The sequence below is a fragment of the Mus musculus genome, chromosome 17 (genome assembly GCF_000001635.26).
Source record: "Mus musculus strain C57BL/6J chromosome 17, GRCm38.p6 C57BL/6J".
In the NCBI taxonomy this organism is placed as follows: domain Eukaryota; kingdom Metazoa; phylum Chordata; class Mammalia; order Rodentia; family Muridae; genus Mus; species Mus musculus.
In genome coordinates, this window is record NC_000083.6 from 32,765,205 (window position 1) to 32,788,365 (window position 23,161).

At 40.8% G+C, this 23,161-nt stretch overlaps 1 protein-coding gene across 2 annotated transcripts; it reads right to left on the reverse strand.

Annotated features, from left to right (window-relative positions):
* Positions 1–291: 291 nt before the first annotated feature.
* Zfp871 (zinc finger protein 871) lies at positions 292–23,083 on the reverse strand. Of its 2 annotated transcripts, none has more exons than NM_172458.3 (4): positions 22,934–23,083; positions 12,197–12,323; positions 11,953–12,013; positions 292–10,804 (listed from the first exon to the last, which is right to left on the reverse strand). In NM_172458.3, exons 1-4 carry the CDS (start codon positions 22,934–22,936, stop codon positions 9,148–9,150), a joined length of 1,848 nt encoding a protein of 615 aa, NP_766046.3. In that variant the 5' UTR covers positions 22,937–23,083; the 3' UTR covers positions 292–9,147. The 2 variants fall into 2 exon arrangements, with proteins under 2 accessions (NP_766046.3, NP_001333634.1); NM_001346705.1 differs by lacking the exon at positions 22,934–23,083 and adding an exon at positions 22,079–22,343.
* Positions 23,084–23,161: the final 78 nt, after the last annotated feature.

The window sequence follows — 23,161 nt, forward strand, 5'->3', positions numbered from 1 at the left end:
CCCAGGAATCAAAATCAAGTCTTCTGGCTTCCCAACAAGTGCCTTTAAGCTTTGAACCATCATGCAGGTCCAACACATAGCTTTTGTCAGAGTAGTTCTCAGCTGTTGTGCAACAGTTTGTAAAGACAGAATGACAAGAAGTTCCTGCTTAGAGTCACACCTTCCCTCCTTGGAAGATTCTGTTATTAGAGAATACAGTGTGGCAGTTCAAGGGCAGATACAAACAAACATCTACTCACTACAGGTAAGAAACCAACATCACACCAAAGTAATGACAGCACCAAAGACCAATTTGGAGAACCATGATTTTATTGAGATTTACTTACAGGAGTATCAATAAGGGATTACTTACAGGAATAAGGGTGACTCAAAGTCAGTTGCATCACCAAAAAGTACACTGAGAAGGGGTGACCACTCAAAAAACTTCAACCCTGTAGCTGCTCCATATACAACTTTCAGGCAGTCATAATAGTTACAAACTTTAATTAAGTACTTCATTGTTTATTATCTTATGCTTTCTTTTATACATTTATTCATATGAATAAAGTTAGAGCTGAAAAGAGAGATTACAATACACAGAAAATGAAATCCAGAGAATGATTTGAGGACACTTTGAAAACTTATATTACAATAAACTAAGAAATCAAGGAGAATTTCAAGACATATATGAAATATCAAAATTAGGCCAAAAGTTGGAGGTTTCATAGACCTCCCCCTCCAAATATTATAGGCTATTGCGATTGTCCTTGGTTACCACACAGAACTTGACAGTAAGACCTTATTACTGAAGACACCACACATTGAGTCACAGAGTATTAAGAAATCATAGCTTATACTGACCTAGAGAGTTCAGCCTACTGGCTAGCTTTCATAGTGCTAGATGATGCTGTGTTTACCCAGCTGAGAAGCCTCTGAGCTACAATTACAGATCAGTCTGACAAGACACAGCCATGAGTACGGCAAGAATAACCAACCACTGTGACTGGATTTCAGGCCTATTTCACACAACCCACAAGATAAAACCCAAGTCTGGCAGCATTAATGTGGAGAACTTTCTACTAACCTACTATTATTCTGTTAAAGGGTATCTTTATACCCATAGAAAAATGTATCTTCATCACAGAAGATGGGTTTTATTACTGTTTTTGCAGTAGATTATAATGAATAGATTCACAACTGGTCAACATGTAGAAAATAAGTGATTCTGGAGGGCTCAGTTCTAAATGGAGCATCTACACACATCACATTTCTTCTCTCAGAGGACCAGGGATCATTACAGATGAGGGAGCCGAAAGAATGTGAGAGCCAGAGTGAATTATTACAGCCAAACAGTGTGTGCTAGATACAACAGGACAGTTGCACCTACTAACTGACAACAGCTGTGACTGGAAATACAAGCGAGACAAAAATGACAGCATGGAGGTGGGAGGTGTGCAGAAAGGCCCACTCCTGAGTAGCTATTGGCAACTGATGCCTGCTGGGTAAGGGAGAGGCTAGTCATGCCAAAGAAGATGGCACTGCACCCATGTATATACTGGAAGCATTAAGGAGACTGTAGGTTAAACATGGAAGAGAACAAATGAAATTGAGAACAAAAGTGGTGAGGGATGGAAAAATTAGAAGGAATGGGGAGTGTGTGGGCTTGATCAAAATGCATTATGTGCATGCATAAAATTCTCAACAACAAAACAGATGAAAAGTCAAGGGAATGTGAACAGTGAAAAAGGGAAACATCTTCAAGCTAGAAATGAATTGTCTCCACAAGGAAAGCACAGGACTTGACAAATTCACTGTTGAATTCTACCAAGCTTCCCAAACTATTTCACTAAATATAAAGGGAAGAAATACTAATTTATTCATAAAAGGTAGTAGTATTACCATGATGCCAAAACCAGGAAGGGCTCAACAACAAAGAAAACTATAACACAATTTCCTTGATGAAAATAGAAAAAAAAATCAATATTATACTCTCAAAGCAAGCCAACATATTAAAAACACCACAAACTATAATCAGGTGAATTTCATTCTTTGCATATAAGCATCTTTCCACAGATATCAATCACTAATTGTAGAAAATATAGATATTCAAGGATCCACTGATCACCTCAATACATGGAGAAGTGGACTTCAAAGCTCTATGTTCCCTGATGAAAATATCCTGAAATTAGGAAGAGGAAGACACCTCACTGTAAGAAATGTTACACACAGCAAAACTAGAGCCAAGATTATACCAAATAGGAAAACTAAAAGCATCTCTTCAACTATCAGGAGTTACACAAGAAGAAGTTACACACCTTCTCTACACTGCTGTACACATCTCCTGCATCCTTAGCTAGAACATTTAAAAAGAGAAAGGAAAGAGATCCAATTGTGCGGCTGCAGTTCAGTGGTACACCTCTTGCCTACCACATACAAGCTCCTTGGTTCAACCCTGAGCATGGAGGAAAGAAAAATGGAAGCAAAATGAAGCCAAATCTCTATTTATAGATAATATGATCATCTTATTAAAATTATTATTATTACCTGGTAAGGGTGTTTTACCTGCCTGTCTATCTGTGCACCATGCGCATGTCTGATGCCCAGAGATCAGAGGAGGGTGTTGGATTCCTTGGAACTGGAGTTACAGGTGTGAGGTGCCACACAGGTGCTGGGAATCAAGCCTCAGTCCTCTAGGAAAAGAGCCAGTGCTCTTGACTGCTCCTATGTTCATAGTCTTAAAAGACCCAAAGTGCCGCACCAAGACTCTTACATCCAATCATTACTTCACCAAAGTAGTACAATAAAGTCAGTCTAGAAAAACCAAGTAGCCATTTATATAATGAAAATGGTGATAAAATAATTTTTAAAATTGTCTTCCAAAAGCCCAAGAAACAAGCGACCAGACAAAAAGTCAAATATACCTATGAATAACTTAGTCAAGCTGAGGTCATCGTGACAATCTAAAAACACTGAAGACTGAATGCTCTAGAAAAGGGAAACCATTCCTATGCTCACAAATCACCACCATAGTAATATGAAAAAGTCTAAGCTGTTCAGACTTCACACATGCCCCTCAAAGTTCCAATGTCATTATTTCCAGAAATAGAGAACACACTCCTGTAACTGTAAGAAAACCCAAACACTCCAAATGGTCAAAGCAACACTGAGCAAAAAGAGTAATGCTAGCTAGAGTTCTTACTACACCAATTTAAATTATGCTCTAAAAGCAGAGTGAAATAGTATAACTTAAAAACCGACACACGGAGCAATGGAAGGGTCCCAGAACAACCATGGAGCCACTCCTTCTGGTTTCAGCAAAGGCACCCAAATCACGCTAAGGATAAGAAGTGGCCTCAATAGGAAATCAGCATTGTATGTACAAGAGTAGCCCTAAATCCCTCTATTATTCTGTATAAAAGCAACACAAAGTGAACCAAAGAGCTTAACATAAGGTCTACAAAACTTGAAACTCAGAGGGAAATCTACAGAATACATGAAGCTATAGGCGTGGACAATGGCATTCTCAATCTAATAGTTTACAGGAAGTATGACAAATTGGGAATGGACATTAGAGGCTCAGGACTATAATGTTAACACCCAGAAAGCAGAGGAAGGAAGAGAGCTGTAAATTAGATGTTACCCTCATGTATGCAGCAAATTCCAGTCCAGACAGGCCTACAAAGCAAGAACCCATATTAAAAACAAAAACAAACAAAATCCCCCAAAGTATAAATGGGAGTTAATCACTGCAAGAAGTTAAAGAGCTTTTATAAAGAAAAAGGAAACAATTCTTTATTAAGAGAGAGAGAGAGAGAGAGAGAGAGAGAGAGAGAGAGAGAGCGCGCCACAGAGTTGGGGGTGGGGGAATATCTTTGGACTCTCATTCATCTGACAAGAGATTAACATACAGACAAAAAGTACACACACACACACACACACACACACACACGCACACACACACACACACACACACACACACACAGCAAGCTTAAAAGCAATTTTAGGTACACGAAACACACAATGAGAAAACCAGTACAAGGCAACAAAAATTATATTACAAATAAACAAGTAACTGAATCAACACAAGTAGAAACAATCCATTCTCAAACAATGTACGAATAGCCAATAAATACATGAAAATTCTCAATACAATTAACTTTACCCCAGTGTGAATAGCTATCAAGAAACCAAACTATAACACAAACTGGTGAGAATGTACGGCTGCTCCTGGCAATGTGTATTAGCACGGTCACTCTGGAAAACAGAAGTTTCATCAAAAATCAAAATATACTACTACCTTATGATCCTGCTGTACTACTGCTTAGTATGCAACAAAAGGAATCTAAGTCAGATAATACTAGAAACACTTGTGCTCCTGTTCCTACACAACTGCTGACTGCTCTCAATTATAGGATCAGCCCAAGTGCCCATCTCAGCCTAAGTGCCCATCAATAGATAAACTAAAATTTTTCAATTTTTAATGTGCTATATAAGAAACATAGACTATTCTTGGTCACCAAGAATTGTTATTGGCAGGAATCTGGATGGAACTGGAGATTGATAGTAAGTTGTCAACTCAGTTCCAAATGGTGTCCCTTCTATATCGAACAGAATCAAAATGTAAACAAACTAGAGAGATGAACTAAGGGAGTCTACTTGGGAGAACAGACCCACTGGGAAGAAGAAACGGAACCAGAAAAAACAGTTAGTGGTTATGGTTAAAGTACATGGAAACCTGGGTTACAATGTCATTTGAAAACCTATAACTTTGCCAACATACGAGCTAATAATTTAAAAAAACATTGAAATAAAAAAATTATGTACAAAGAAAAAGCCCCTTTTTCCAACATAAAGAAAACGTAAGTGCGGCCAAAACTGTTGCTGTAGACTAGGCTAAGGTGTGCCGACCACTAGGTTGAGTGTAAAGCGCTTTTCTTGACCTCGCACTTTACTTATCATAATGTAACGTTATGGAAACTCTAGGCACACCTATATATGCGGACAACTGCATCCATCATCTTATAGTAAATATTAGTGTTTAAAAAGAAACTAAGAAATGCAAAAATGATCCAGAACACTGTTGTTCACCTCACACAGCTAGACACATCTTCTGCCACTCAAGGACATGTTCCAAGCCTCCAACCAGTGAACAATGTTCCTGAATGACTACAAGGCATTCTTAAGTTGAAAAACTGTGAAACATTTTGATTCATGAAATAGGAAAGTACCTCCAACTCACTGGTGGACTAATCACACAGCATACCTCATGAATCGCACTCCCTTAAATCCAGCACTCAGTCTCCTGGGTAGCAACTGTTATGGTTACAAGAGCAGAACTTCAGTTACCCCTCAGTGCATCCAACACAGGGGACACCGAACTACAGAACTAATCCCTTTGAGACCTCCTAAATCCAAACACCAGCTCTGCCAGAAGTAATGTGGAGAATCCTTTTATAGATGAGCCACTCACTCACCACGTATACCGAGTTAGTAAATGTATTGAACACGTGGTTTTACTAAGGCAGTAACACCAATAAATCTCTTAGTGTAATAGCTAGAGAAATTACAATGAAAATGAAATATACATGAAAAGCAAAATTTACACAGTATATTTACATAAACACACACACACACACTAATAGTTCGTGACTTAAAAATAAAGATTAAGCACAAGTTGACAACAGTCTTGCCTACATAGAAAGTTCCAGGCTAGCCAAGGCCATGTAACATGACACCATCTGAAAAAAGACAAAGAAAAACACTCTAAACACTGAGTACCTGCCATCCATTCAGCTCTTGACACCAACAGACCTTGACTGCTCTCCACTTTGGTCAGAGAAGCTGCTTTTCCCAGTGGACAGCTGTCAATGGAGTGATGCACAACTGGTCAAAGGGCTATAGAGACTGAATGGGTACCTCTAAATGAGACAGCTATATTAGTCTCCACCATCAGCAAGGCTCAGGGACAATCAAAGAAAAAGCAACAAGAATACAGAAGCCAGAGGGAGGGAGAAGTGCTGTGAAATGCTGGGTTCTTTTTTTTTTTTCTTTTGACATGGTTACTATAATCATGAACTCATAGCAAATGTGACTGCATGCACAAGGCCTACATTGTAAGATTAAGTCAGCCCAGATCCCAGCATCTCCCTTACTGAGAAGCTACAGGTAGTGAATAGCTGCTGGGGGGTGGAGAATGACTAGTGAAGATGTAACTACTGGTAGGTCCCCCATCCTCCAGTAGATGGCCCCAGACTCATGCATGTATGAACGACACTAACTAGACTAGCAGGTTATTTTTAAAGACAAAGTTAAGAGGGGGTGTTGGGGAGAAATAGGAAGGCTTGGAAGGAGAAACAGTGGATATGCATGATTCTCTTTTCTTGTATATGTGTATGAAATTCTCAAAAGAAATAAGTCAACTTGGAAAGACAGGCTGACCCATGATTACAATATACTTATTCCTACCTTCTGAATAGGAAAACCAAAACAAAATCAACCCTAACATTTGCTATTCTAAAAAATATTTTGAAAATACTTCAAAGTCAAAAAGAACAGATACTCAGGATTGTGAGAACACACGAGAGAGCAACATAAAAGAAACAATCAATTTAAGACTGGTTTAGGCCTGAGGAGGTGGCTACGTGGGGAGCCACTTGCTGTGCAGTCATAAGGACTCAAGTTTCATTCCCTATTAATAAGAAGCTGGGAATGACTGAGTTATCTATAGAGAAGATACCTTCTGTATTGTACCGATCAATCAAAAAGCTCATGGGCCGTGACTTAGGCAGGAAATGCAAGGAGGGACATCCAGGAGGCAGAAAGGATTCTGGAATAGAGCCAGAGGTAGGAGATTTGCCCAGGAAGATGTAACTAGACAGGTGCTTGGTACCTCAGCACAGGTAAGCACCCACATGGCAGAATGGAGGTTAAAATAAATGGGTTATCTTTAGTTATGATCTAGCCAGAAAAGAGCTTAGCAATATGGCTAAGGCATTTGTAAATATATTTTGAGTCTGAGTCTTATTTCTGGGAACATGATGCTGGGAGGAAGAACCAGAGCCAACTTCTAGAGTGTCTCTATACTCAGCACTGGGGGGACAGACACAAGAAATGCTCCTGCTGCCCAGCTCCAGGCTCAGTGAGACTCTGTCTTAGGGGGAATAACAGTGATAGATAGAGCAAGACACCCAATATATTACTTTGCTCACTTTGTGAACACCACCAACCATACCAGCAACACATAAACAATGCCCTCCAAACACACTCGTCTACGTACGTACACACACACACACACACACACACACACACACACACACACACACACACACATTTTTCGTGAAAAATAAGCATATACACAAAATGCTTATAATTAGCCAAATAAAACCAATAGGACTATCCCAATACTCACAAAGCCATTTTTTAAACTACCCATTAAACATGATTGAAAAACAATACACTTATGCAGGGTTTGAGGGGGCTCAGCAGTTAAGAGTACTTACTGTTCTATCATGAAGACTAGGATTTTGATCCCATGACACACATCAAACATGTCACAATTCCTGTAATACTATCTCCAAAGCACTCTAGCCTCCATGGGCATATGTCTACATACCCTCACATGCTCACACATAAATACTAAAATGCATTTAAAGACATTTATGTGGACTGGCATACTTCAAATATCAATTTACCAATGAATCTAACATAATTTACAATGAGAAGCATCTACTTATTAAATACAAAAAGATATCACCTATTAAACTAATACATGATTGCTTTAAGAAGTGTCACAAATGTAATAAAATGCACTTTCTATTCCTGTGAGCATTTTTCATATGTAGGTCTCACTGGTCTGCAGTTCATGTAATTAGGCCGCCATTCCACATTGCTCAATGCTCTGCTCACTGCTTGCTTTTGTAGAGTAAAATTTAAAAACAAGCCAAGAGATGGACTCTCAAGCAGGAGCTAATGACGGTGAATGTGGAAGCAGAGACATTTCATTTTAAACATTCAAAAGCTGGAAGCTGGAAGATTAACAGTTCTGGGTAAACATGATATACAACAAAAGTTTTTTTTTTTTTGGAAAAAAAAAGACTAGAAAAATATTTAAGCTTTATTTTTATGTGTACAAGTGTGTCTCCTGTAACTAGAGTCACATGCAGTTGTGAGCCCTGTGACGTGGTGCTAAAAAGCAAATGCTCTTAAAGGCCAACTCAATGTCCTTTGGAAGGAGCAGAAGATGCTCTTAAAGGCTAACTCATCCCTATCAGCCCCTGAAACATTTCAATAAATACAAAATACTGTACTGATAACATTCTCACCAGAGTGTGCATTTCCTGGAGCATGCTACAAAAAAAAAATAATAAAATAAAATATGTCCAGTCCTTCATAATACTGACATTTATCAGATTAAACATGAAAAAAATTTCAAAGGACTTTGCTCTAGATTTTCCAATGTTTTTCAACAGCAAAAGTTTTCATCCGATATGTGTTACCATCTGTGCCAAATGAAACCTTGAACATCTCTTTTGAGAAGATTAGCACTCCGGATCAAGTTCTTTCCTTGTCTGTTCATTGAACCAAATGGTGTTCATAGAGGTTTCCACTAATAGGAATTCTCCCCACGTACATTCTTGTTAGTTCTATGAAGCTGATAATGAAGAGTTCACAAATCCCGTTTTTAAGATTTCTCTACAGTAGGTTCTTTCATGTCTGTAAGAGGATGTGATAACTCAAGACTATCCAAGATTGCCTAGCTATGAAGGGTTTCTCTCCAGTGACTCCTTCCACATATTCAGAGGGAATGGGGAAGCAGAAAGGGCTTTTTTTTAATACAACACCACATATACACATAAAAGTTTCTCTACAGCTTGAGTTTTCTCCTGTCTCCTCCAAGATCCAGGACTGCAGATGACTCGACCACACTGCTCGCAGTCACAGGCCCGTTTCTCTTTGATGCATTCCAAGGAGCTTTAAGCTCAGAAAACCATTTGTACATTGATTTTCGTTTTAAAAAAAGGTTTCTCCTCATTGTGACATCGCACGTTTGTTTCAATGAAACAAATCAAAAGGTTTTCCACATTGCTAGCACAAATCCAGTCTTTTTCCAGTATGATTTCTCTTATTTCTATGAAAACCACAAAGCGGGGGAAAAAAATCCTCCCATGACTAAAAAACACTGGAATCCAGGGTAGTGTGAAGTAATTCATGTCTATGCAAATGGTTCAGAGTGAAGAAGGGCTTCCCACAGTACTTACAATTAAAAGGCTCATCGTCAAAGTGCAGTTTCTCATGCACCTGGAGATGACTGTCGTAAGGGAAAGTTTCCCCGCACTGCTTACACACGTGGACCTTCCCGTCCGTGTGAGTCTTTTCATGTCTCTGTAGGGAGTAGGACCACAGGAAGGTCTTCCCACACTGCTTGCACTCGTAAGGCTTCTCACCCGTGTGGATTCTCTCGTGGGTTTTCAGGGACCTCGAGGAAGTGAAGCTCTTCCCACACTGCTTACACACGTAGGACACTGGGACGGCGTGAAGGGCTTTATGCTTCTGAAACTGACTCCACAGCACGAAGGCGTTGCCGCACTGCTCACATATGTACGGTTTCTCGTCAATATGGGTTTGCTCGTGTTCTAAGAGGTCAGCAGAACTAGGGAAGGCAACGCCACACTGTTTGCATACATAGGGTTTCTCCTCGGTGTGAATTTTGACATGTCTTTGAAGAGACGCAGATCGAGGGAAAGTCTTCCCACAATGATTACACACGTAGGGCTTCTCACCGGTGTGGGTTATTTTATGCCTTAAAAGCGAATTTAACCGAGTAAAGCTATATCCACACTGGTCACACACATAGGGTCTCTCCCCAGTGTGAATCCTTTCATGTGTTCTCAAGGACCCAGAACAAGTGAAGCTTTTTCCACACAGCTTACAAGCATAGGGCTTCACCCCACTGTGAATTATTTCATGCTTTCGCAACTGAATCCAACGCATGAAGGTGTTGCCACACTGCTTACATTCATAAGGTGTTTCTCCAGTGTGAATTCTTTCATGTATTCGAAAGGAGCGGTAAGTAATGAAGGCTTTACCACACGGTTTACACACATAAGGTTTCTCTCCCGTGTGAATTCTTGTATGAATTTGAAGAGAGCTGTAATGACGTAAGGTTTTCCCACAGTAATTGCACACAAAGAGGTCCCTAACCGAGTGAGTTCTTTTATGTGTTTTAAGGGAACGAGAATGAGCGAAGGTTTTCCCACACTGCAAGCACACGTACGGTTTCTCCCCCGTGTGAATTCTTTCGTGTGTTTGTAGGTAAGTGGGAAAAGCAAAGGCTTTCCCACACTGCTTACAGATATAGCATTTCTTGGCCCGATGACGTCGTTCGTGCCTTCGAAAATACCTGGAGGAACTGAAACACTTCCCACACTGCTTACACTCAAAGGGCTTTTCTTCAGTGAAAGTCTTTTCAACATTTTGGCCATATCTATAGTCTTCGTCACAACGCTCAGTTTTATAGATTCTCTCTACAGTGTAAGTACTTTCATAGTTCTCAAATGATGTGAGAGAACTGGAGGGGGCCCCATATTCCATATTGTATAATTCCTTCCCATATTCCTGATCTTCGCACGATTCATGCTTTGGGTCAGGTTTAAGAAGTACACTTAGAGATAAATGGCCAATGACTACCGTTGCACATCCGCTGTTTTCACATATATACACTCCTGGCAAGGAGTTCTGGTTTACAATACTGTGTGTAGTGAAGTCGAAGATTTCTGCACATTGATGGTCATCTTTACAGTCATAGAGTCCCTCCACCACTTGACCACTGCGAAGAAAGCAAATGTACATCACTAATATTTTACCTACCAGCAGAAATGTTGGCTCTATGCTGTCAGAAGTTTTTTAACACACTCAGCAACTCTGAGGACAACTATACCAAAAACAGTAGTATTCACGGGTGGCTGTTATATCACCTACACAGGTCTAGCAAACATGTCTTACATAACATTAAAATATCTATTTCAATTCTCAATGCCATCTTGGCACCTGGGGAGGCCTGCTTAAAAAACAGGACGTCTATCAGCAAGTTTTGTCTCAGAGGCTGCTGTGCAAGGCCATTTTTGCTGGCTATAATTAGCAAGGTCTTTAGAACCAAAGGAGGCATATAGGTTTTCTTAAAACTTAAGAAGTTTAAGTCTAAGATGGAAACAAATTCTCCTTAGACAAGAGATGTGCTTCTGCGTATAAAGCAACCAAACCAAACCAAAAGTGACTCTTGGAGGGGAAAAAAAAAGAATAATCTGGGAAGAGGTAACTCAAGTCCATGAAACAGTAGCATGCTTCATGTTGAATTCTGAAGAAAACTTGCTACAAAGGCTACTGGACGTCAGGCATGGTAGCGCATGCCTTTAACCTTAATGCTTGGGAGGCAGAGGCAGGTTCTGAGTTCGAGGCCAGACTAGTCTAAACTAGGCGAATACTATCTCAAAATAAAAAAATAAAAAAAAAAAGGGAAAGGAAGGTTACTGAACACAGAATCCATGTGATGCTATAACCCTCAGAACTAAACTAAAACAAATAAATAATGGTGGATAATCATAATCACACTCACATGACATTCTAAACCACTCGAAGGGCCACAATGAGATTTTGATATTTAGTCCAAGCCTAAAAGGACCCCTGATTTTTGTGTCACATATATTTTATACATAAAGTGAGTGACTAAGTCAATATTTAAAATTTAAGAATATTGTATGGAACAAAGTTGGTACATATTAAGTATGACAAAAATCACTTTGGGCACAATGATGCTCACGTTATTTCCAGTATTGGAATCCTTATAACATTTTCAGGATGTTTAATGTTTCTAGTGTTGAAGAAAATTCCCTGAGGGTAGTTGAGTTTGAAACTGGATATGCCTGTGTTTTTTACTACTTTATAAAGAGTATGGCTGTCTCTTGAGGTCCGTATTACCTTAGTTTTTTCCAGGAGTTTCGGTATATATTTTCAATGATATGGTGCTCCAAACTGCTCCCTAAAATACAATTAAAGTCGAATCATTATAAATTATGACATCATAGTAAATACATTAATAGATTATAGCAAAATTTGCAGTATAAGGTGGATCTCAAGTAGTCATTCAAACCTCTTTACCATATTTAAACTCATCTAGAAGCATGCTTTCTTTCACCGATTAAAGGGATGATGGCATACTTACCTATAGAAGCCAGGTTCCTCAAGGTTTCCTGCATCACATCTTTGTAGAGGTTCTTCTGGGATGGATTCAACATAGCCCACTCCTCCAGGGAGAAGTTCACAGCCACATCCTCAAAGGCCACTGACTCCTGAAAGAGCCCATACACATTTCCACAAGGAAATGTGAGTCTCACAGAACTGGAGATCTAATCTTAACTCCTAAGAAGTTAATAGGATACAATGCTCTTTGTGTCAGTCATGTCCTGGCCATCATACCCTTAGCTTTCACACACACTAAGAGTCTTTCACACAATAGTTCTCACAGCAGATTGGAGCCATCTGGTAAAGCACCAGCAGGATAGGACCATCTCTGTTCCAATGTATTGTGTTAAGCTCTCCTTGTACATTCGTTCACTGCAGCATTTACAGCTAATTCTGATTATCGAACGCACCAAAACACAGTCAACACCAGCTGTCCTAACACTGCATAGGCTTACAGATGTAGAAGAAAACAATTCTAATTCTCCTGGCATCTGCAACTGCTCTTCAGATGGAGTCCTCCCCCACCTCAACTGTAAAGAAGGAAGTAGCTTTCCCAACAACTGATGTCAATCACATGCTACTTTTATAATGTCACTTTTCTCTCAGAATTCTTGGAATGTTTTAAGTGCTCATCAGATACGTGTTAGAACACTACATATTCAGAGAACAGAGCCATTAGAGAACCAGCACGTATCCTCAGTTCCCGATGAAGACACCCAACGTAACCAGCTACCTCAAGCTCCTCCTGCAGTGCCTTTCTTGTCATGATAGTCTGCATCCCTAATCTGAAGCCTAGACTCCCTCAAGATGTCTTCTTAGGCGGACTGTAGAGATGGCTCACGAATGAAGAACACTTGCTGCTCTTGGGAAGACCAATATTTTAGCTGTTTTACATCAACTTGACACCAGTCAGTCATTTTCGAAGAACTAAAAAACTCAACAGAAAAAATGCCCTAAGTGCCAGACATAGCGACACACACCCTTAATCCCAGCACTTGGGAGGCAAAGGTGAGTGGATCTCTGTAAGTGTGAGGCCAGCCTTGTCTACATAGAGAGTTTCAGGCCAGCTATATTATATAGTGTGACCCTGTCTTGGGAAAAAAAGAAAAAGGAAAAAAAAGGGATGGGAAATGCCCCCAACTGATTGGCCTGTGGACAAATGTGCCATACATTTTCTTGATTGATATGGAAGGGCCCAGATCACTTTGGATGGTGCTACTCCTGAGCAGTTGGTCCTGGAAGCTCTAACAAAACAGGCTGTGCAAGCCTTGGGGAGCAAGACAGTAAGCAGCACTCCTCCATGGCCTCTGCCATCAATTCCTGCTTCCAGGTCCCTGTCCTACTTAGTTAGTTCCTGATCTAACTTCCCTCAGTGACAGACTGTGATGTGGCACTGAACTCTGAAATAAATCCTTTCCTTCCCAGGTTGTTTTTGGTTGTTTACCACAGCAGGAGAAACTCTAATCACATCACGTGACCCACAGCCACCTGTGCCTCAAGTGCCACAAGGATCTGATCTCCTCTTCTGGCATCCATGCGCATATTCTTCTCCCTCTCCTCTCCTCTCCTCTCTTCTTTTCTCAATCTCTCTCTCTCTCTCTCTCTCTCTCTCTCTCTCTCTCTCACACACACACACACACACACACACACACACACACACACACCGAAATAAATCTTAAAAACAAAACAAAATAAAAAGGGCTGGAAAGGTGGCTCAGCTGTTAAGAGCACTGACTGCTCTTCCAGAGGTCCTGAGTTCAAATCCCAGCAACCACATGGTGGCTCACAACCATCTGTAATAGGATCTGATACCGCCTTCTGGTGTGTCTGAAGACAGCTACAGTGGACTCAATATTCATTAAATAAATAAATAATTCTAAAAAAAAACAAAAACAAAAACAAAAGTCACCCAGGACACAAGCCTCGGGCACACCCGTGAATGATTATCTAGCTCTAGATCACATTACTTGATATGGGAACAAACCTCTCAAGTGTGGGTAGTAGCAGTCCCTGAGCAGGGGATCTTGAACTGTATAACATGAAGGAAGGGAGCTAAGCACCAGTATTTATTCATTTCTTTCTACTTCCTGTTGTAGATAATCAAGGCAGTAGATCCAGACTCCTAATAGTGTGTAACTTGGACTGAATCCCTTTTCCAGTTATTTTCATCAGGGTATTTTATCACAGCAACCAGGCAAGAAACTAAGACAGAAAACTGGTACCTTACACTGGCTGTTTATGTAATATACATGGCCACCTTAGGCATTGTTTGTGGGAAGAACATGGAAAAACATTGGTATTTGGGTTAGAAAAGCAGGGCTTAATGAGCCATGTTTGTGGAAGCTTAAAACCAACAATGCTGAGAACAGCTGGAATTGATAAAATATCAGTGTGACTGGAGGAAAACTTGCTGGGGCACAGTAGAACAATAAGAAAAGTGGCCTGAGGGCAAAGCCAGAGGCTCCAATCTGAGGTGGTAGTAAATCTTGGTACTGTTATCACAATGGTGATAGTTTTGAAGGAATGAAGGATGCAAGAAAGGGAGGCCATACAGAAGAGCTGGGGCCAGGCACCATTTGAGAGTCTGAGTTCCTGTAGATTGATTGACCCTCAGAAGTCACTGTGTGGAGTTCTGAAGATGAAGCCTAAGTGATCTTGGAGACCACAGGCTATGGAGATGCCAAGACTTTGAGATGTCTGCCACGAACAGCTACAGGCACTGAGAGGAGCCAGTCCAAGAGACAGACTATACGCGCTGCAGGTGGCAGAGCTGGAGCTGTGGGGTTACCTACCCTCAGGAGTCGGGTGGTTTCATTAGAGTTAGAGATTGGGCACAAAGATGTCGGATTGGGTGTTTGCCTCACTGGGTTTGTATCTTGCCTTGACTCAATCATAATTGGCTAGGCCCCAATTCTTCCATTTTACAATTGGAGTGTCTGCTCTGGGCCACTGGATATCGGAAGTATGTGAGGCTGGAGAGTTGGCTCAGCAGTTAAAAGCACTGGCTGTTCTTCCAGGGGACCAATTCTCACCACCCACACGGCAGCTCACTCAGTCTGTAACTCTAGTTCCCGGGGGGATCCTACACCCTCAAACAGGCGTACATGCAAGCAAAATATCAATGCACATAAAATATAAATAAATAAATGTATATATTGGAAGTATGCAACTTGTTTTTCATTTTACAGGAGCTCACAGTTAAGACACTTTGAAATTTCCAATTGTTTAAACAAGCTTAATGGCAATGGGATGTTTCTGGTGTTGGGATAAATGCATATTACACTATAAGATGGACACAAGTCTATGGAGATGAGTGGAAAGTTATGACTTAAAAGTGGTGATTAAGAGTCTGGACATCAAGTTGACAAAAATTGAAATGATGCTTAATATTAATTATCAACTTGACAGACTCTGTAGTCACCTAAGAGACACAGGTCCGCGTGCACTTATGAGGGGTCTAGACTGAGGTTAGCCTTGGAGAATGTCTCTGAGAGATCATACTGATCACATTAACCGGTGTAGGCACAGTCACTGTGACTGTGGGAGGGTCATTCCCTAGGTAGAGGATATGGACTGTATAAAATGAAGACAGTGTTCTCTTCCTGTCTGTAGATGATATGAGCATGCACTTCATCTGCTTCTTGCCCTGACTTCCCTACTATGGTAGACTGTAAGCTAATATGTAAGCCACAACAAACTCTTTCTCCCTAAACTTATCAGAATCTATGTTTGGTAAAATAGATTTTCTTAGTCACTAGTTATTTTTCCTATAGTGTTGAGGAAAAAATAACCAATGAATATAAGAAAATCTATTTTACCAAACATAGTAGTTGAAAAAAATATCAACCAGTTATTTCTTATTTAAGAAAATAAAAGCTTGCCTAACATAAACAAAAGACTAATGCTACAATAGTCACAGCACTAAGAGTCACAGCACTAAGGTATCAACACAGACAAACACACTACACGCAGACAATCAGGCTTTACTCAGCAATTTTGAAACAGAACAGTTGACTGTTGAATAGATTCCATATCAGAGACAAAAACCACCTAAGGCAAAGATAAACTGGCACAAATTTGGGAATATGCAGTATATTTTCTTCTACTCCATAGCCAATAATCAAATATGAAGTCTTAAAAGTCAGTCAGCCTAACTAAAATAATGGACAAAAATTATCCCAGCATTTGGGAAACTGAGGCAGGAAAATTTAAGGTTCATGACTACTCTGGGTTATATATGTTACAAATAAGCCTGAAGCAAGACTTTCGGGACATACACAAAACAACTGCTTCCCCAAAAAACAAACAAGAACCCCAAAACTAGAGTAGGCCTGCCAAATGGGTGGATCAGTGGGTAAAGGTGTCGTCTACATATCAGGCAGCTTGAATCTGAGCTCCAGAGTCCATATGGCAGAAGAAGAGAACTGACGTTATTTTCTGAGTTCCACACATGTCACAAAACATAACATATATACTCAAAGAGGAAAATAAATAAATTAAAAAAAAAAAAAACAACAACAAAACCCAAATGACAAAGTCTGTCCAAGCTCAGCAGCAAAGCCTTAGTTTAATGATACATAAAAAGAAAATCTTGATTTGCTCCACTATAAATTGATTTTTAACTCTTTATTTAAAAACAAGTCAGTTTGTTTTGTCCCTATGTCTTATGATACTGAAGAAAAATCAACAAATAGAATCCAGTAAGGAAGAAAAAAAAATGGATATAAATGTTAAGCATATGTCAAAACAGATATAAATGAGAATTTTTTTTCTTGCTGCTTTAAATTACATATACATATATATACATACATATATATACATATATAAAATGTCTGGCAGGGGACGGATGGTGAAGAGGGCTGGGAGAGGCCTCCAGCCCATGGTTCACCTGTGGCATTGAAAGGACAGCTTCCAGGAGTTGGTCCTCTCCTTCCACTATCAGGTCTTAGTCAAGCTTGGTGGCGAATACCATTACCAACCAAGTCAACTCACAGGTCCTAAGGATATATTTTTAGTAAAAAGTGTAGTACAAATGTAAAGGCTTTTAATGAGAAAGGATTTTAAATTGTGAATATTTTACTGTATTGTTCTATTTTTTTTTTTATTTTTATTTAAAAAAAAGGAAAAGGTAAATGAAACAAACAGGAAATTATTGGGACCCAGGAGAGAAAGCATGAGGAAGACACTAGGCCACTGGTTTGCCATTCCTGTTCACGGAGTCAGGAAAAGACCAGACACCGATGACAAAGCTAAGACATCCTAATAGGGTCTAACAATAATGCCCTCTTATTACCAATTTAAACAAGCTCCCTTATAAATCCAGTGTATAGTTTTGTTTACAAAAGAAAGTTCTTTGTATTTTTAACCTGTAAAGAATATTCTTTGAGTAATGTTTTAAAAAAATTAGGAGGGGGGTGCGCAGCAGTTAAGAACTCTGGCTGCTCTTTGAGAGGATCCTGGTTTGATTCCCAGCACCCCCACAGTGGCTGACAACTCCATAACTCCAGGTCAAGGGGACTGAATGTCCTTTTCTGTGAATACTACACACATGTGGTACATGCACATACAAGCCAAAAAAGCATCCATACATATGACATTAAACTTATGGCAGAGAATAAAAACCCTAATACTTTATTCCCTAAATATCTCTTTTTCCAATAATCTTTGCGCTAATGTCTAAGTTTTAAAATGTCTCTTGGTGCACTTCCTTTATATTGCTTGATATATTGCCTTTATACTGGTTTGACCCAAAATGTGTCTAATAGGTTCAAGTTTAATTGCCTTTTCGGAAGATGCAGCCACAACAACCCGTAACCTCCAGCAGATAGCTAAATGTACTCTCTATGTAATCTCAGAATGGACCATGTCTTAGTGAAGAATTAAATAGCATATCTTGCATTTTCTTTCAGATAAATTCTAACATATAATTGCTTAAGCTCACAATCACTTGCATATTTGTTTTCTCTCCTCTGTGATACAAACAAAACCAGCAGTTTTCCCCAAGTTTCTTGCCTCGGCCAGTGTAGGAGAATAAAACCAGAAAATTTATTTTAAAACCCATATGTTGTTGCCTGCTTAGAGATGAGGGGAGGCTCTGTGTTGTCAAGACTTTAGTTTTACAACACAGGGTACCACCACTGCTCTTGGCTACCCACCAGAACTTGATGATAAGACCCTATTGCTGAACACACCTCACACTTGAGTCACAAGACAAGACATTGGTACTTACACGGAATCCTCATCCCTGTCGGCTAGCTTTCACAATACCAAAGGTGCTGTGCAGGTTGCTAGGGCATAGTCTTACATAGCTTTGAACACTCCAACCTATAATATAATGACTTGCCTGGCAAGACACACCTGCTGGCCCAAGTGTGGCACCAATGTAATGGTAACAACCAACCACTCTCTGACTGAATTCACAGCCTGCTCCACAAGATGGATTCCATAGCTAGCACTGTTAACTGGACCAAAAGCCGACAGCTGGCTAGGTCATAGGCCTTAGGGGAGAATTTAATGCTATTATTCTGCTAAAACTTCTTCTAAATACTTACAGTAACACCAATAAATAGATTAGTGTAACTTTCTACCCTAATCAAAGAAGCCTGACTCTTCGTGAAGTTAATACAGAGACCCACAATTGATCAAAATGCAGAGATACTGACTGTGGAGAGCTCAGCTCTAAATGAGATCCTGTTCCCCACAAGGCTCTAGAATCATTACGAAAGAAGGAGAGAAAACACTGCAGGAGTGAGAGGTCAGGGGAGACTACAGGAAGTCATGTTTTCCGCGCACACACAACAGGGCTGCTGCATCCACCAACTCAGAGCAGCTGTGGTGGCTTGCTTAAAAACAGCACAAGATGAAACCAGTCAAAATTTCAGAATCAATGGGAAACACTAACAAAGCACAACTCCCAACAGAGGACTTATTGGCAACTGATGACGTCAGAGGAGGGAGAATCAGTGTTCTTTAGAAATGCTGCTCCTGCCAGGTTGCTGATGCTTCAGTGGATGACCCAACACCCACAAACATACTGGAAACACTAATTAGACTTGGTGGGTTCACGAAAGAGTACATGAAGTTGGGAGGCAGATATAGTGCAGTAGGGCTGGGAGGAGACTGGGAGGGTGGGATTACAGGATCAATTTAATCCAAATACACTGAATGTATGGTGAGACATTTTCAAAGAAAAAACAAATATACAATTTTAAAAGGCCTTAAAGGGCTGGAGAGATGGCTCAGTGGTTAAGAGCACTGACTGTTCTTCCGAAGGTCGTGAGTTCAAATCCCAGCAAACACATGGTGGCTCACAACCATCCTCAATGAGATCTGACGCCCTCTTCTGGAGTGTCTGAAGACAGCTACAGTGTACTTACATATAATAATCAATAAATCTTTTTAAAAAAAAGGTCTTAAAGTTTGTGTGTTGTTTATGTTTAAAGTCATATTTATAAAAGTACAGATGTGGGGGAAATTATTTAATGATAGAAAAGATACAAAAAGAAAAAAGAAAAGATACACAGGAGCTTAAGAGTTGTCAAGAGTTCTTCACGCTCTTCCCAAAGACCCGAGTCAGGCAGCTCACAACCACCTGTTACTTCAGCTCCAGAAAAATCTGACACCCCTTCTGGCCTTCTTGGGCATTCAGACATGTTTAGTAGACAGACAGACACACACACACAAATACAAATAAAACAGTAATTAACAGTTTAGCTTATGACTGACAAATGATAACTAGAAATAAGTGCTATAACATTTTCTATTTAAAGCTGTATATGGCTAGATGAGGATAGTGTCTACACATGCTTGCATTTTCATATTGTTGTATGACAACAAATTGGCTGAGGAGATGAATAAGTGCTCACATAAATTAAGCCAGTTGAATTAGTCCAAATATTTCCTAGTTCATAAGTAACTCAAAAATGTAAAACCCAATATCCTGATTCTGGCAATCGTGACAGATTGACCAGCAATCACAAACTGCCGATTAGAGACACGGTAATGAGAGCAAAGGAACAGCAGTTCTATAAATCAACCTAGCTTTTTCAGAGAACAAATGGAAGGGTCTGATCATACCAGATCTGACTTTGGGGATCTGGCACATACTTCAATTTTAAAAAACAACAAAACAAAACACCCCAGTAATAATAGAAACGAGAAAGGATTAAGACAAAACACAAGATGCACACAGAAAGAGTCTTGGTCTGTTTCCCAGGTGATCATTATCTCGGCCCTTATTCTGTAAGATGTCTGAAATGTTCTGAGACTGAGATTCTGTGAAGCAGGCAGGCAGGCAGCAGTGGCCTTAGTTCTAAAGAACGGAATGAATGTGGATCTGCCTGGAAGAGGTGCTCTTACAGCTTCCTGGGGATGGAATTAGTTTCAGAGCAGGAGCCAGACTAGGAGCAGGCTCTCAGGTTACCTGGCAGGAGGCAGGGGAGTGAAGAGGGTGGGGAGAAGGGGGTGTGGCCACTAGTACCCACTAATGTAAACTGACTTCTCTGGGTGGAAAATCCTGGCACCTGGAAGTCTATTAGCTAGCAATTCTGACAATCTCTTAGTAAGGTGGTTGTCAGTATCTGTGAGGGGGAAGGCGCTAGACATGTTACTTCCTAAGCGTTTGCTGGATTCTAACATTCTATTCTCTCTGCAGCCACTCACAGTAACAAGATGAGTGGGGTACCACCCCACTGAGTCCATATAAAATAAAATGTGTGTGTATATATATATATATATATATATATAATGTATATATGTGTGTATGTGTGTAATGTATATATATAATGTATATTCCAGGTGGATGCCAGGAGCTGGTGATGGCCTAGACAAAGCAGCCAGCTTATATAAGGAAAAAACTGAGAGTGTATGCCACCTTAATAAACCACTCCAGGCTCTAGGGCCTTCTGGTAACTACTGTGTATACTTGCGTACTCCTGTCTTCCCTAAGAGTTAGGAAGGCCCTGTTCAGGGTAACCATTGGGCACTTTATAACCTAACATTTAGGGTTTTCTAACCCAAGATTGCGCTCACATCCAGTAAGGCCTACCTCTATCAGGGCTCTGCCTTTTAAAATAATGTGTAGGGAACGGAAAAATGACTCAGCAGGTGAAGACATTTGGCTGCAGAAGTATAATGTCCTGAGTTCAATCCTGGGAACCCATGTAAAGGAGAGATTAGTCACTGCATTCTTCTTTCTCTGACCTCTAAACATGCAAGCTGGAGCATGCAGGAAACACACACACACACACACACACACACACACACCACACATATACACAACAACTAAAAAATAAAATATAAAAACAAAAGTCAATGTGTAGAAAGATCTGAAGGCAGCAGCCGTTATGACAGAGCCAGACTCCAGCCGCACGCATGTGTATGGCTACGCCTATCCAGTGAGTTTAGGAAGAGCAGAAGAAGGTAGAAATGCTAAGATTCACTGACTTACAGGCACAGGTCATGGAATTTAAAGACAGCTTCCCCTTGAATCTGTGAGTGACAAGAGTGAGGAAGCCAGGGCAGACCACTCAGTGATACCGTAGGGAATATCTGCTTTCCAACAACGTCAAGCCTAGAATGACTCCATTTTATTAAATAACAACCTGGACTAGTTACTCAAAGCCCCTCCCCCGAAAAAGGAAGGGCAGTACAACTTGTTTACGCAAGCAAAAAAAAAAAAAAAAAAAAAAGGCCCACTATCTCCTAGAAAACTAGGAGGGACAAACTGACAATATCAACAACTAAAAATATACCAAATTGTATTAGAAACACCACACAAAGTATACAACATATAATCCCCTCACCTGGCACTACGAAGGAGCATCCCCAAGCCCAAAGGATGGCAGGCAACTGTCACACTTACCCACAGGGAAGAACTGAGTCAGTCCTTTGGACTCCATCTCCAGTGCGGTTTCTCCTGCCCAGGACATTCAGCCAACTTCAAATTGACTTACTTCAACGTTCGGTGCGCGTATACTTGACATCTCTGTGTCTACACTGCTAGGACATCATCATTGGTCCCCTTTCAGATTCTTCTTTGCACCCGCCTCAGCTCAATGCCTCCTACTTCAGGACAGACTCTAAACTCAACCACTTTGGCTCTTAGTCATTCTGTGATCTGCACATTTTGTATGTTTTTGTGTGAAATGTTCATGTGTGATCTTCCAGTTAACGTTAGCAATTAGATTGTTATATAAAAACGCGTTGATTGCCAATGGCTGGTTAGCAAAATCGGGACTACTGGATTAATTATTAACGAAATACACATGACTTGTGAATTATTAATTATTCGATAAATTCTGGCATTGGAAACACACAAACTTGTCCCCCCTGTTTATGACAACACGCCCAGGACACAAGGTCACCACACCCTGCGGCTTCCCTGCCCCCCAACACACACACACACACACACACACACACACGAATTCCAGGGTCCCGTGTCTCACCGCGACGCTGCCGCCACCGCCCAGGCTGCGGAGCCGCGTCGCTGCGGGTGCCCGGATGCCTAGGGAGGCCATGGCCGCAGCACTGAGCTCTTAGCAAAGGACAGGACCGCAGCTCTGCCTGATGGCCCAGCTCCACCCAGAGGGACCCGGGCAGCGCGGCCCAGCAGAGCAGATGAGATGCAGACTCAGCTGCCCTGGAAGGCCGCGTCCCCACTGCCGCCTCCGCTTCTAGCGGCGCCCTCCCCGCAGCCGGGACGCCTGGCCGCACGTACCATTTCCAATCACCGGGTGTCCTGCTGTTCTCCGGCAGCTCTTGCAGTAAGTGGATGGAACACAGACACTGGGGAAAACAACCTGCGGGTCTCTCTCCACAGAAGACACAAACGCCTAAAATGGCTGGACGGGAAGTGGCATCCTCCGCTTCTGTGCCCGCCCTCTCTCAACATCTGAAAATCTCATTGGACAGTTTATGCAGCCAAGCAACTTTTCTTACTGGCCAG